The sequence below is a fragment of the Podarcis bocagei genome (genome assembly GCF_964188305.1).
Source record: "Podarcis bocagei genome assembly, chromosome: 1".
Classification (NCBI taxonomy): domain Eukaryota; kingdom Metazoa; phylum Chordata; class Lepidosauria; order Squamata; family Lacertidae; genus Podarcis; species Podarcis bocagei.
Genome location: NC_138125.1, coordinates 42356987 through 42370404, shown reverse-complemented (window position 1 = coordinate 42370404; position 13418 = coordinate 42356987). Strand labels below are relative to the sequence as shown.

General features: G+C 42.1%; 3 protein-coding genes across 15 annotated transcripts in view; 2 read left to right on the top strand and 1 right to left on the bottom strand.

Annotated features, from left to right (window-relative positions):
- LOC308595674 (uncharacterized protein) overlaps window positions 1-4114 on the bottom strand; it is a 30354-nt gene extending 26240 nt beyond the window's left edge. For 7 of the 13 annotated variants that reach the window (XR_014012098.1, XR_014012099.1, XR_014012100.1 and 4 more), the window contains exons 1-3: window positions 3983-4114; window positions 2164-2609; window positions 1856-1962 (exon numbers count right to left, since the gene is read on the bottom strand). Coding sequence is in view for 9 of the 13 variants with exons in the window: in XM_081210267.1 (XP_081066393.1) it covers window positions 1856-1962; window positions 2164-2609; window positions 3983-3995 (566 nt within the window). In the remaining 4 variants the exon portion in view is untranslated. The other 6 variants (XM_081210269.1, XM_081210266.1, XM_081210263.1 and 3 more) reach the window with 4 other exon arrangements.
- LOC308595004 (formin-1-like) overlaps window positions 1-13418 on the top strand; it is a 179669-nt gene that overhangs the window by 47247 nt on the left and 119004 nt on the right. The window lies entirely within an intron of this gene.
- The window catches only part of LOC308594625 (formin-like), a 112767-nt gene continuing 101957 nt past the window's right edge, over window positions 2609-13418 (top strand). The window contains exons 1-2 of the mRNA XM_081207960.1: window positions 2609-4640; window positions 6162-6279. Of these exons, the coding sequence (XP_081064086.1) occupies window positions 3048-4640; window positions 6162-6279 (1711 nt within the window). The 5' untranslated portion in view covers window positions 2609-3047. The remainder of the gene's footprint in view (window positions 4641-6161; window positions 6280-13418) is intronic.

Below are 13418 nucleotides of genomic sequence, written 5' to 3'. Positions count from 1 at the left end.
AAGCTCTCTCTGCCCGTGTAAGGAGCAATAAAGTTTTTATTTGCACATCAGAGCGGAGGGGGAAGAGGGAAATCTTCCGTTCCACAAACATGAACTCTGTCCCATTCTCAGGACAACTAGGATCTGAGCTAGGATGCTAGATTAGATAGATTTCTGGTGTGAGCTTTCTTTAGTATCATTATTATTTATTAAATTTGTATAGCACCCTTTATCAGAAGACCACAGGGCGGTTCACAGCGTAAAAATACAAAATAAGAACACAACAAACCACGAACCACCCCCATCTGGTGTGATTAGTACTGTATATTCTGAAAACCTTTGCAGTGCGATCCTATACACTCCTACTCAGAAGTAAATCCCACGAAGTTCCACTTTGCAGGAAAGTGGGCAGAAGGTTGCAGCCTTCCAGTTTTAAACGCTAGAAATCATCTAATAAGGCCAGTGCTTTTTTCTCTCCAAAAAAAAAATAAATGTCTAGGGGTACTTGACTCTGCTACCACTCAGTGGATTTGTAACTGGCTGACTGACCAAACCCAAAGGGTGCTCATCAATGGTTCCTCTTCATCCTGGAGAAGAGTGACTAGTGGGGTGCCACAGGGTTCTGTCTTGGGCCCGGTCTTATTTAACATCTTTATCAACGACTTGGATGATGGACTCAAGGGCATCCTGATCAAATTTGCAGATGACACCAAACTGGGAGGGGTGGCTAACACCCCAGAGGACAGGATCACACTTCAAAACGACCTTGACAGATTAGAGAACTGGGCAAAAACAAACAAAATGAATTTTAACAGGGAGAAATGTAAAGTATTGCACTTGGGCAAAAAAAATGAGAGGCACAAATACAAGATGGGTGACACCTGGCTTGAGAGCAGTACATGTGAAAAGGATCTAGGAGTCTTGGTTGACCACAAACTTGACATGAGCCAACAGTGTGACGCGGCAGCTAAAAAAGCCAATGCAATTCTGGGCTGCATCAATAGGAGTATAGCATCTAGATCAAGGGAAGTAATAGTGCGACTGTATTCTGCTCTGGTCAGACCACACCTGGAGTACTGTGTCCAGTTCTGGGCACCACAATTCAAGAAGGACACTGACAAACTGGAACGTGTCCAGAGGAGGGCAACCAAAATGGTCAAAGGCCTGGAAACGATGCCTTATGAGGAACGGCTAAGGGAGCTGGGCATGTTTAGCCTGGAGAAGAGGAGGTTAAGGGGTGATATGATAGCCATGTTCAAATATATAAAAGGATGTCACATAGAGGAGGGAGAAAGGTTGTTTTCTGCTGCTCCAGAGAAGCGGACACGGAGCAATGGATCCAAACTACAAGAAAGAAGATTCCACCTAAACATTAGGAAGAACTTCCTGACAGTAAGAGCTGTTTGACAGTGGAATTTGCTGCCAAGGAGTGTGGTGGAGTCTCCTACTTTGGAGGTCTTTAAGCAGAGGCTTGACAACCATATGTCAGGAGTGCTCTGATGGTGTTTCCTGCTTGGCAGGGGGTTGGACTCGATGGCCCTTGTGGTCTCTTCCAACTCTATGATTCTATGATTCTATGATTCTATGATTCTACTCTCATTTTCCTACCCCTATTGAAATACTGCCCCTCAATGAGGCCAAACTTAGATGATTAACAAAATTTTTAGGGGTATGTGTACGCCTGAGTACCCACAGGGGGGAAAAATAAAACACTGAATAAGGCTATTTGCCAGAAAAGGAACTGAGGTGGGGGGCGGGGAGAGGCGTTGTAAGCAACTTACCTCTAAGTTAGCTACTCCTTGACTCGCTGGTTCTAAGTCTTTTTATACACAGAGTTTTCTACTTGGAGTTTTCTAATTTCGTCACCGGCTCTTACCTGTTTTTGCTGCCGCGGAGTAACCCAGCTCCCCCTCTGGGACTTCTACCCGTGCGCTTTTCTTTTTCTCCTCTCCTAGACTGAGGAAATAAGATAGGTGCAGAGATCTAAGATGCAAAGAAACCCGGGAATTAAGAAAAAAAATGAATTAAGAGAAATCGCTTTGGAAGAGAAGACAGTGGACGTGCATGTTCCCACCCCTCTCTTCTTTGCAGAGTTAATGGCCGAGTTCTGGGCAGTGGCTGTTTACCTTGCCCTCCTAGGTAGTTTTTAATCCGTGGGTGTGGTTACCTTGTCTGATAACTTACCTGTTTATGGTCCGCGGAAAGAGCTGTGCAGAGTTTAAGACGCAGCAACACGAAACCAGCCTCGTTGGTTGGTGCTCCTTGGCTGGAATCTGCATTCCAGACAGAAACCTGAACCAAAAGCGGAAGAGTGGTGCTTTCTTTCTTTTTATTATGATTATTCAGCTTCAAGGGCACCAACGTTAACTGGGACTTCTCAGCAACTAGGAATCTCCAGAAGTTAAAAGAAGGCTCGTTTGTGTGTGTGTGTGAAGATTTGGAAACATTTCTTTCTGCTTGGGATTTTCCAGCTTTCTGATCTTGCCTTCCTTCGACGACTTTGCTCAAAGCAGCTTTTGACCACCGTGGGGTGCCTTTCAAGAAACTTTTGAGGAGTTTTTCTGCTGACGATTTTCCCCTTGATTCTCGGGCCGGCATGAGGAAGTAGCAAACTGCAAGTACCAGCTGTTCTGTTGAGAGAGAGAGAGAATGAGAGAAAGAGATCTGTCTTGTTAACTGCTATTTCTATTCAGTAAAAAGGCTGAGTGTAGCAGAAAAGAACAGTGAGCCTTAGTGCAACAGGCGGTGGAGTTTGTAGCAGATTTGCGTTGACAAAAAATAGGCCCATTGTGTAAATAATAAGTTGTGACGCTGCTGGGAAGTTTTTATGGTATGCAACACGATGCAAAATCTTCCCGTTTCGCCTCTGTTCAAGTTGTAAAGTTTGGCTGGAATGTGTATTTCAGACCATTGTTAGAAAGAGCAGTGTGTAATCTGGTGAAAAACTGCCTCTCTCTGTGGTGTTTTAATGTAATAGACTGAATGAAAGATGTTCCCTGAGAGTAATCATATAGAAACGAACTGATATCTTCTGGGAATATAATAAGTATTATTGTGATTTGCCCAACATGGAAGCAAATCAGACTTCAGACCATAATGAGCTTTCCAGTCTAGAGGGGGCAACCGAACCTGAACCAGGCCCAACTCTCTACACAAAATTTTCTATGAAAGCCCTTTTTGGATTTACGGCTAAACTGCAACCAGGCACTTCAAAAGAACAAGCTGTTCTTAAAGGATTTCGAAATGTCAATGATATCAGTAGCCATGCTGACAACCAGGAAGGGAGGAGCAGAATCAATGGAGATGATTATCTGGATGGAGATCATCAACTTTCAGAAATACCACAGGCTGAAAGCCCAAACAATGCTTATGAAATTTCAGAATCCAGTACTTGCGACATGTTTGCCCTTGAGGCTGATGCCACTGCCCCAATTGACTCAGGAGTGGGTGCCTGGGTGCCAGCTGACTTTGATGCTGATGCTGCCCTGGGTAACTTTGAGGATGATATTAGCAACCATGTTGATTATGAAGTCTACGGCAGCACACCTGTTGACTTTGTAGACACTACCATTGTCCCAGATGACTATGAGCCTGACAGTTACGGCCCAGATGACTTGGAACTGCAGGAGCAGAATGATCCCTCTCTTTCGCATTCAGATTCTCTACACTCTCTTTTGTCTGAATTTGGCAAACAAAATGACAAGGATGCCATTCTTATTCAGGGTACTTTGGTTCATGCAACAAGTGACACAGAGTCAGACAATGAGCCTACAGATCTTAACAGTGACGAAAATATAGCAAACAGATCTGTTTTAAATAGTACTGTGTCTTTGGAGGATAATGACCAAAATGAAGAGCCAGAAACAGAAGGATATAGAGAAATAGATGGTACTATAAATGGAGGTGAAACAGAGCAGATTCTACCAAGTTCGCAGCTTCATTCAACAGAAATGGATGATACACTACATGAAATTTGTTCAGAAACTGAAACTGCAGCACTGACCAATGAGAACCATACAGGCCTGTCTCTCACAGGAGAAGATACTCAGGGGTTTGTAGATGAGCAAGGACCTCTTGCAAGCAATTCCAGCACGGCATCCATCCAAAAACCATCTTTGAATGAGAAGACCTTTCAGCTTCCTGCTTTTTTCAGTGGGTTACGTGTACGGAAGAAAGGATTCTCTTCAGATCAGGAGGAAACTGTCACTGAAATCAAACAGAAAGACAGCGACTTGGCTATGCTTAAATTAAAACAGCCAGTTAAAAAGTCCAGTATTGCACCTGATCAGTTAACTAAGAGGAAACCAGCAGAGCCCAAAGCGGCCCCTACCTTTCTAGAACAACTCTCTCATCTCTTAGGGCCTAAAAATGAAGAAAAAGATTCTGGTGAGGTGTCCAGTGATTCTGGCATCGGTGAAAATAGCCAAGAAAGCAAATCTTCAGTGAGAAAAGCATCCTCCACCTCTGAAGAGGCAAAACCAAGCCCCGCTGAATCTGCATTGGATGCATTTAAAGCTTTATTTACACGCCCTCCCAAAAAAGAGACAACTGCTGATACTTCAGAGCTAGAAGCGATAAAACGCAAAATGAGACATGAAAAAGAATCACTGAAGGCAGTATTTGAAAGGTCTAAAGGTGATGGAGCAACTGACACAAAACCAGTAGGTTGATTAATACTCTTGTATGCTAGGGCTAACGCAAAATACTAATTGGGTAAATAGATAGGTGTGATCTAAAATATGTATGGCAAATGCTTATTTTGGATAGAAAAGACCCAAGCGTAGCATTACCATTCTGAGACTGGGATGCCTGTTTCGACAGCACCCAGCGTCACAATACTAAGCTGCATTGGTGAATTCTGTGCATTCAGAACGGTATTGTTGAAATGTGGGTTATTATTTATAAATTGCATAGTCCCTTTACCATGCAAAATATGATAACACCTCAAAATATGTCTAACCTCATAACAACACACTGAAATTGTCAGAAAATTTCCCATTTCAGAAATGTACTGAAGTTGAGAGATGATTAGCAGAGCAATCAACACACCCTTTTTGGGTGGCAGGCAGAAATGAGTGTAGAAGTGTCTCTCTGCTAGCCCTGCTGACCTCCATTTGCTTCCTGCCGCCTGCAGAGTCTCGTCACTCTGCTGACACAGAGCCCCCTTCTACCCACTGAATGTACCGTCACCTGGAAACCCATAGAGCTGGATTTTATATGGGTGGGGAGTGCTGAGCTCCTCTGGAATCCATTGGATTCTGAGCCATCCATGCAACATCAGACCCAGTTTGGGCCCAATCACTGCACCAGCTATATAGACTGGTGCAGGGATCTGCCTGACCTTCCCATCTTCTGCCAGTCACTATGCACAGCAGGGCTACAGGTGCAGCAGTGGTCCCAAGCATTCCATAAATCCCTGCCAAGATAAGGAGTGCTGGTTTGGATTTCTCCCTAATTTGCCAGAAGGTATTGAATCTGTGGCTGATCTGACATTTGGGTTGTGGTCCTTGAGTTCCAAGCCAGCAGTCTGCCAGCCACACATGACATCAAAACAGCATTCCAATCCTGCCTTCCTTCCCCCACCCCACCCCCCCAAAAGAAAGCTCAGGGCTGTGTACATTTTATCCTCGCAAAAATCCTGTGAAGTAGGTTAGTTTAAGGTAGTTGCTGGCCCAAGGTCACCTACTGAGTTTATTGGCAGCATGGATATTTGAACCTAAACCTCGCCAGCCTTAACTGGTCACTCTAACCACTGAAACGGGTGTCACAGTGAATTAAGAGCATACACTTTAATACTGGTGGGTCGTTTCAAGTGTGCCGCGGGGAGTGCCCATGGCTTTCCCCCAACAATAAAGGTAATGGAAAAACCCATGCCTTTATTGACCTCTGTTGCACATCAGAGCATTCAGTCATTATGACATATCGTATGTGAACAAACAAACAGAAATTGTAGGTAGTCATAAAAAAATCCAGAATGTAGTATATTGAACTAGCTAAAATGTCACAAAATTGTGAGCAAGCTCTCACATTTTCCCAGTACTTATTTCTGACTGGATATTAAGCAAAAAGAAAGGCGGAAAGGCTGTTGGGTTTGTTTGTTTGTTAACATTTATAAACAAGCAGTTTTCAATGCCATGTGCCATCATATGTTAATATTTCTTAAAATATTTTTGTTTTATTAGACTGATGCAGTACTTTCCGATCAGGATGACAAGACTCCCGGTAGACTGCAGACTGTCTGGCCACCACCCAAAGCAAAGGATGAAGAAGAGAAAGTAGGATTAAAATATACAGAAGCAGGTAATATACCATGGTAAAATGTCTATTTAAAAAACACCACCACCACCTGAACCTGTTATCCAGTTTCTAGCACTGGCTCTTTCACAATAGTTATATTATACTCAAAAGAAAAAGTTGATTGCTTTGTGTTTGGTGCTGTAATTAGTTTTCAAAGGCTGACAGGTAGGAATTTTGTTACAGGTAGCTTTTCAACAGGTGTATGCATAGCCTGGTCCATCCAGACTGTCACAAACCCGTCTATACTAGTATAGAAGCTTCCCAGCCAACATGAGTGTGGTAAAATAAATACTATACTCACAATGTAATAATACCTGTTTTCTTTACACATGTCATGGGTGGCATTCAATACTAGCTCCATTCAGATTAGACCAATTGAAGTTAATTATCATGACTAAGTCAGGTTAATTAATTTAATGGGTCTGGTCTGAATAGGACTTACCGGTAGTTGAATACAACCCATTACCTCAGTGCAGGGGGAAATATCCTTCTTCGATGTTTCTTCAGTATTGATAACAGAAGTCAATAATAAGAGTAGAGTTGTAAGACCCCTGAGGGTCATCTAGTTCAACCCCCTGCAGTGCCGAGATCCCAACTAAAGCACCCATGGATTAATTAGGAAAAGGAATGTTCAGTGTAACTGACTGTGTCGCTGAGATTTTAAAAACCATTTTATGGCAATAGGTAGGCAAGCTACACAGCAAAAAGTACCCCAAGCTAATTTAACAATTCTGCATTCATGAGCAAGCTCCCTTTATAACATTTTGAAGTAGTCCCATCATTGCCTTGCTAGAGAGTTTGTACAAATTATCCCATGTAGACATAGCTATTCATCCCTGAAACTCTTCAACGGAACTGCCATTTTGATCTTTTTTAGATTCTGCTTTGGTTAGGGTTTACAGTAATTGATTCTAATTTTGTTTTTCATGCTGTTACTTTATATACCGTACATACACATATCTCCATTGCCAAAAAACATGTTTACACAACTTGCCTGGCATCTAAATTGGCAAACCAGCTGGGGTATTTCAACAGAAGTAAAAAAAAAAAAAAAAAGTAGGGAAAATAGATTTACAGTGGTGCCTCGCAAGACGAAATTAATTCGTTCCGCAAGTCTCTTCGTCTTGCGAGTTTTTCATCTTGCGATGCACGGTTTCCCATAGGAATGCATTGGAAGTCAATTAATGCGTTCCTAGGGAAACCGCGTTCAGACCAGGTCCGGGACAGTCTGTCCCCGGACCTCTTCTGAAGGCTGGGGGGGGGGATAAGGGCTTTTCTTCCCACCACCAGCATTTTAAAAAACCCTGGGACAGCGGAGGACTTCTCCGCTGTCCGGGCAATCTTAAAATGCCGCCGCCCCTTGCTTCAAAAGAGAAGACCCGCTGTCCCCGGGGCAAGCTTCGTTTTGCGAAGCAAGCCCATAGGGAAATTCGTCTTGCGAGGCAACTCGAAAACGAAAAAACCTTTCGTTTTGCGAGTTTTTCGTCTCGCGAGGCGTTCGTCTTGCGGGGTACCACTGTATTAAATAAACAAACAAATAAATAAATAAATAGCTTGAAATAATCCACTGTGTCCGACCACATATATCCAAAGGCATGTTAAACAGGAACAAAAACATATTTGCTCTCTGCTCATATAAATTGTAATTATGGCAATCTCTGTGCCAAACCTTCATATTAGCAGCTTACTTCTTAATCGTATGCGTTTGTATTATGCTAAATACAAGTTGGTGTCGGAATGATCCAAAAGGCTTTTAAATGTGGGATGTTAGGATCATGTTAAGGCGAATCGCTACTTCAGTTTTGACGCCGTATAGATTCCTCAATAGTGTTTGAGAGACAGAGGGGGAGTTGAAATGTAGAAGGAATAATATTAATTATTCTGTTCTCTGTTTATAGGCTATTTACGTTTCCTCATAAGTGCCCTATGGCATTATCAGGCCTTTGGCAAATTAACAATCTGTGGACTTTTAAACTTGGGGCGGGGTATTGTCTTGTTTGTTATTATGTTATGTATTTTTCCGTTTTTACACTGGCCCTCAGATGAAGAATGGTATAATAATGATGATGATGATGATGATGATGATGCTAGGAATGAAGCAGTACATAGGGACCTACCTGGTGCATGTTTTTCTTCTACAGTTTCTCTCATCACAATATGGTTCCATCTTTTGTGATGACCACCATAGGAGAGGGGTCATGGTAATAGGAGGGCAAGGCCCAGTTTCTACCATTCCTTGACTGATGGTGGCAGAAGTAGTGAGAGACCACTGTGAATGAAATTATCCTTGCTAAATGGTTCGCCAGAAGCGGCTTAGTTGTGCTGACCACATGAACCGGAAGTCTGCGGACAAACGCTGGCTCCCTTGGCGACTGAACCTAATGGTCAGGGGTCCCTTTACCTTTAAATAGTAGCCTGAATGGGTTGCCTTTACAGCTGTGCTGCTGCCTACCTGCTGTGTTTGTTGCTTGTGGGTGGGATGGAAGTACAGACTTAAAAAAACCCACATTTTTAATTATGGCATTTTATTTCTTTTCTTAATATTCTTTCCCTTAACTTTCCTATTTAAAAATAATATATGTACCTATTGTTGTGAGAAAAGTGGAACACTGTAGATCCTGTGTACAATGCTGCCAGCTGTTGGAGTGCAGTGATTTGAGTGGAAATTATCAGCGTACCAAATGTATTGTAATTTGCTCAGAGCTTGGATTCTGAAGTAATGTCATTACTCATTCAGTGACTGAAAGAGATGGGAATTTAGCAGTGACTAAGACGTAACAGGACAGAAGTACCATATTCAGATGAGTAAGGTGGAGCATGTATAAACTTTACTTTCATGCTCTTCATACAAGAGGCTTTTTGATACCTTCTCACTGCTGTATAATTTACCCTTAAAGCTGATCCAGAAGATCCATAAACATAGAATTCTTCTCATTCCCATTAGAATCAGTGATGCTGTCACAATGGTTGTGCTCAAATCTGCAATGATTTCTTGTTTAGTTGTTCATTGGGTTATAGATGCCAAAAGTTGCCAAACAGATCTTTCCTCTTGCTAAGAGAATGTGAGATGTGCTTCCTTTCACTGACTGTATTCAAAATAATGTTTAATGACAGCCTTTTCTCTTCATGTGCAATATATTTCCCTTCGCCATAAATAATGCTTACTGACTATACCTATTTTTGGGTGGGATTCAATCACACACAGTACTGACAAATTCAGGTTGTGCAATTAAAATTGATTTGAACCCCTTGCACAACATGCCTGCTTCTCCCCGAAACTAGACTTTTTTGCAGTAAGGAAAGTGATGGGAAAATGTACTGTAAAGCTTGATGCAACACTGTCTAACTTCCTTGCAAACAAACCACAACGTATGTTCAATAAACATGTCATCTGGAAGTGACTGATAATACTCATTTCTAACACTTTCCTAACCTACACAAGCAGCTATGGCCAGACAATAATGTAGATATAATTATGCGGCTTCTGTGTCTAGAGCAGGGGTCAGCAAACTTTTTCAGCAGGTAGCCGGTCCACTGTCCCTCAGACCTTGTGGGGGGCCGGACTATATTTTGAAAAAAAAAATGAACGAATTCCTATGTCCCACAAATAACCCAGAGATGCATTTTAAATAAAAGGGCACATTCTACTCATGTCAAAATACGCTGATTCCCGGACCGTCCGCGGGTCAGATATAGAAGGCAATTGGTCCGCCTCCGGCCCCTGGGCCTTAGTTTGCCTTCCCATGGTCTAGAGGCTAGCTTAAGGGAGGCCCAGCCTGTGTGTCAGGCTTTGGCCTAGCATTAGGGGTCCGTTTCAGGCATGGATGTGTGAAGATCAGAAGGACGGTAGATGATGTCACAGATGGGATGGAGGTTAGGCACTGGATCAGAGGGCTCAGATGAAAGTGTGACATCCAAGTCAGGCAGAAGGTTCCATGACAGCATAGAGGGTTGAAGGGGTCAGAAGTATGGCAAGCAGAAGTCTCAATCTGAGGCAGCAAGGTAGTAGGCAGAGTCCTCCCATTCGAGGTAGGTTACAGTCAGTTAACATTTCTTTGAGAGTTTGTCCCCAGGAATTCATCCTGAGTTTCTTCTCAAAGGCACTTTTTAGAGTAAGAGTTTTCTATCAGGGGCCATTGACCCACAGAAACAAATAAAGAATAATAATAATAATTTCAGGGTTTTTTTTGGTTTTTTAGACAGTGTTCAGTAGGTTTTGTGTGCTTTTTCTCCACTGTGATGACTGAATCTGCTTTTCCTTAGTGAGCCATTGAGCTCTTGTCTGGCACATACAGAGCTCCTTTGTTCTCTTTCCCTCACCACATCTCGGGTTGTAAACAGGATTGTGCTGTTTTCCTAAGCTGCTCTAGCCCCCAGTTCCTAATGTATTTGATATTGTTTATAAATCCTTTGAATAGAAGGGTCGTGCTTCCCAGAGGTGGGCATTTTGGTGTTGTTGGCATAGAACTCGTGTTGTTTCCATTATCTTGATTTTGGTTGCCATGGCCTGGTGGCATTGACAAGCTTGGGAGGGGACAGCAAGCAGGGAGTGGTCCCTCAAAATATGCGATGGGTGCTCACTTCAGCAGCAGGAAAGAGCAGAATGGGAAGTCGTGATAATGCAGGAAGAAATCCATTATGCAAGCCAGATGCCATAATTACATATCATCCTAAACATCGATCAGAGGTGTTGGCTAAACTAAGTTCGTGTTCTCTCATCAGAAAGTTTACTAAATGATCAAATTGAGCCCCAAAAATGTGTAGTAGGAGGCATCATAGACTTGCAAACTGACAGTGAAATCTAAGGGTGTTAAAATTTGTGTACCATTGTTTCACTTATGTTATCTGGTAGTGTGAAAATATTGAATGTTTTATTTCACTGTTATGTTTATGATACTACAGTATGATCAAGTAGTTTTGAGTCAACAATAAATGATGATGATATTGTCATGTTCCAAGTCTGCTGAAAGGCTTTCATATCTATTTTTGGGGGGAGGGTCTTTTGGGGCGGGTTTTGCTACAAAAGCAGTGGTTCTAATTTGCAAAAACGTTTTCATTTAAAAAGCTTATATTAAAAATGAGAAAAGTAGCAATTTCCATTGACTGGATGATAATGTTGGAAATAATCTTACTGAGATACAATTCATGACACATTTGTTCTTTTATGTAGCATTTCCCTCATTAATTGTGTATATTGACAAGTCCCTGCTTCTTCATTGCCTTTTTAAGTTACTTCATCCTGCAGCAAAGTCATTCTGTTTCTATGGCACCTCAATTTCCATGGCAACAGTCTCTGACGCTATAAACACTATTTTTATGCCAGTGTGAGAAAGAAAAGCAAGGTTTTGAATGAGAAACCTCTTATTAGACCAAAAGGGCCTTAAATAAAATATTGAGAATAGAACTGTATATAACAGAAAAAATATATTTCAGCTGTGTTTTGAATTGGCCCCTCATAACTCACAATGTGATTTATGGAGGAGGAAAAACCCTCTTCAAGTGTAAAGCTGGGGGACCCCTACCCCCCTTCCTATATAAACCATATATCATAAAGACACCACAGTCTCTGCTGTGCCTTATTTCCCAAAAGTAAACACAGACCCTGGGTAAGCACCTGAAACTGTGAAGATTGGGAGACGACGTGTAATAATATAAAAACGTCCCACCCACTTCTAAAAGGCCACAGATATTTAAAGGTGAAAGGCCTGGTTACAGAGGAAAGCTTTTGTGTAGCGCCTAAAGATATGTATAATGATGGTGCCAGATGAACCTCCCTGGACAGAACTGTCCACCAACAGGCAGCCACTGCATAAAAAGGCCTGTCCTCATGTTGCCATCCCTGGATCTCATGGAGGGGCCACATGAAGAAGGGCCTCAGATGATGACTGAAGGGTCTGGGTCAGTTCATATGGGGTCTGCAATTCTGAGCTGTTTAAGGCTTTATATATCAAAACTAGTACTTTGAATTGGGCCCAGAAACTACAGTGGTACCTCGGGTTACAAACACTTCGGGTTACAGACTCCGCTAACCTGGAAGTAGTACCTCGGGTTAAGAACTTTACCTCAGGATGAGAACAGAAATCGCGTGGTGGCGGCACGGCGATGGCGGGAGGCCCCATTAGCTAAAGTGGTACCTCGGGTTAAGAACAGATTCAGGTTAAGAACGGACCTCCGTAACGAATTAAGTTCGTAACCAGAGGTAGCACTGTAATTGGCAACTAGTGCAGTCAGGCCAGAATCGGTGTTATATGTCCAAAAGTAATATGAGGCTTCATCCTTGGGAATCGAGCAAACCCACCCCCAAACAGCAGCATAGAACACTTTCTAGGTCAAGCTAGGAAATATAGGTATCAATAACCAGATTGTAATATAGACAAGGAATCCAGTACACTTTACAGGCAAACTTACGACACACTGGCAGCACTTTCTAAAGTGAGGAATGAAGAGGATGAGTAGCCCCTGTGCAGTTCTCCAGTTCCAGTTGCCCCCTTTCTGAAGCACTGTTTCAAATTTTAAAAGAGCCATCGGAATACTGTTTTATTACTTTGTGTGCGATGTAGCTTTGTTAAAGTAAGGCACTAATTCAAGAGAAGTAGTCAAAGGGATTAGTCAAAGGGAAAGTTTCTTGATAAAGTTCCTCAGATTTGCTATTTTTATTAGTAATCTAGGGGAGGTGGTAGGAATTTGCTTATGGTATTTCAGATGGCACCAAACTAGGAGGCATTGCAAATATTATTAGGAAACCATGCAGAATTAATTGGATGGCCTCATGAACTGAAATGATGATGATGATGATGATGGTAACACATCAGAATTGTGATTGCTTGTTTGATTCTGGTTAGAGCAAGTGTAAGCCATAGTTCATTGGTGTGCATGTAATGGGAAACTGTGGTTTGTACTGAACAAAACCAATCTGTGTTTGGAAGGTGTAAAAAATGTATGTGAGCCTATGACACATTCCTTATTCTCTTAAACATACTTGTGCCTAAACTGAATGTGTCTTATAGGATTATTAGGATTAGATTTTATGGAACAAAGTAGGTGTTCCATTATTACCGCTGCTCTGTTTGAAATAGGTGACAGGAGTGTGAAACATGTAAATGACATGCCTATTTAACCTTGTTAAATGTTTGCCAGCTGGG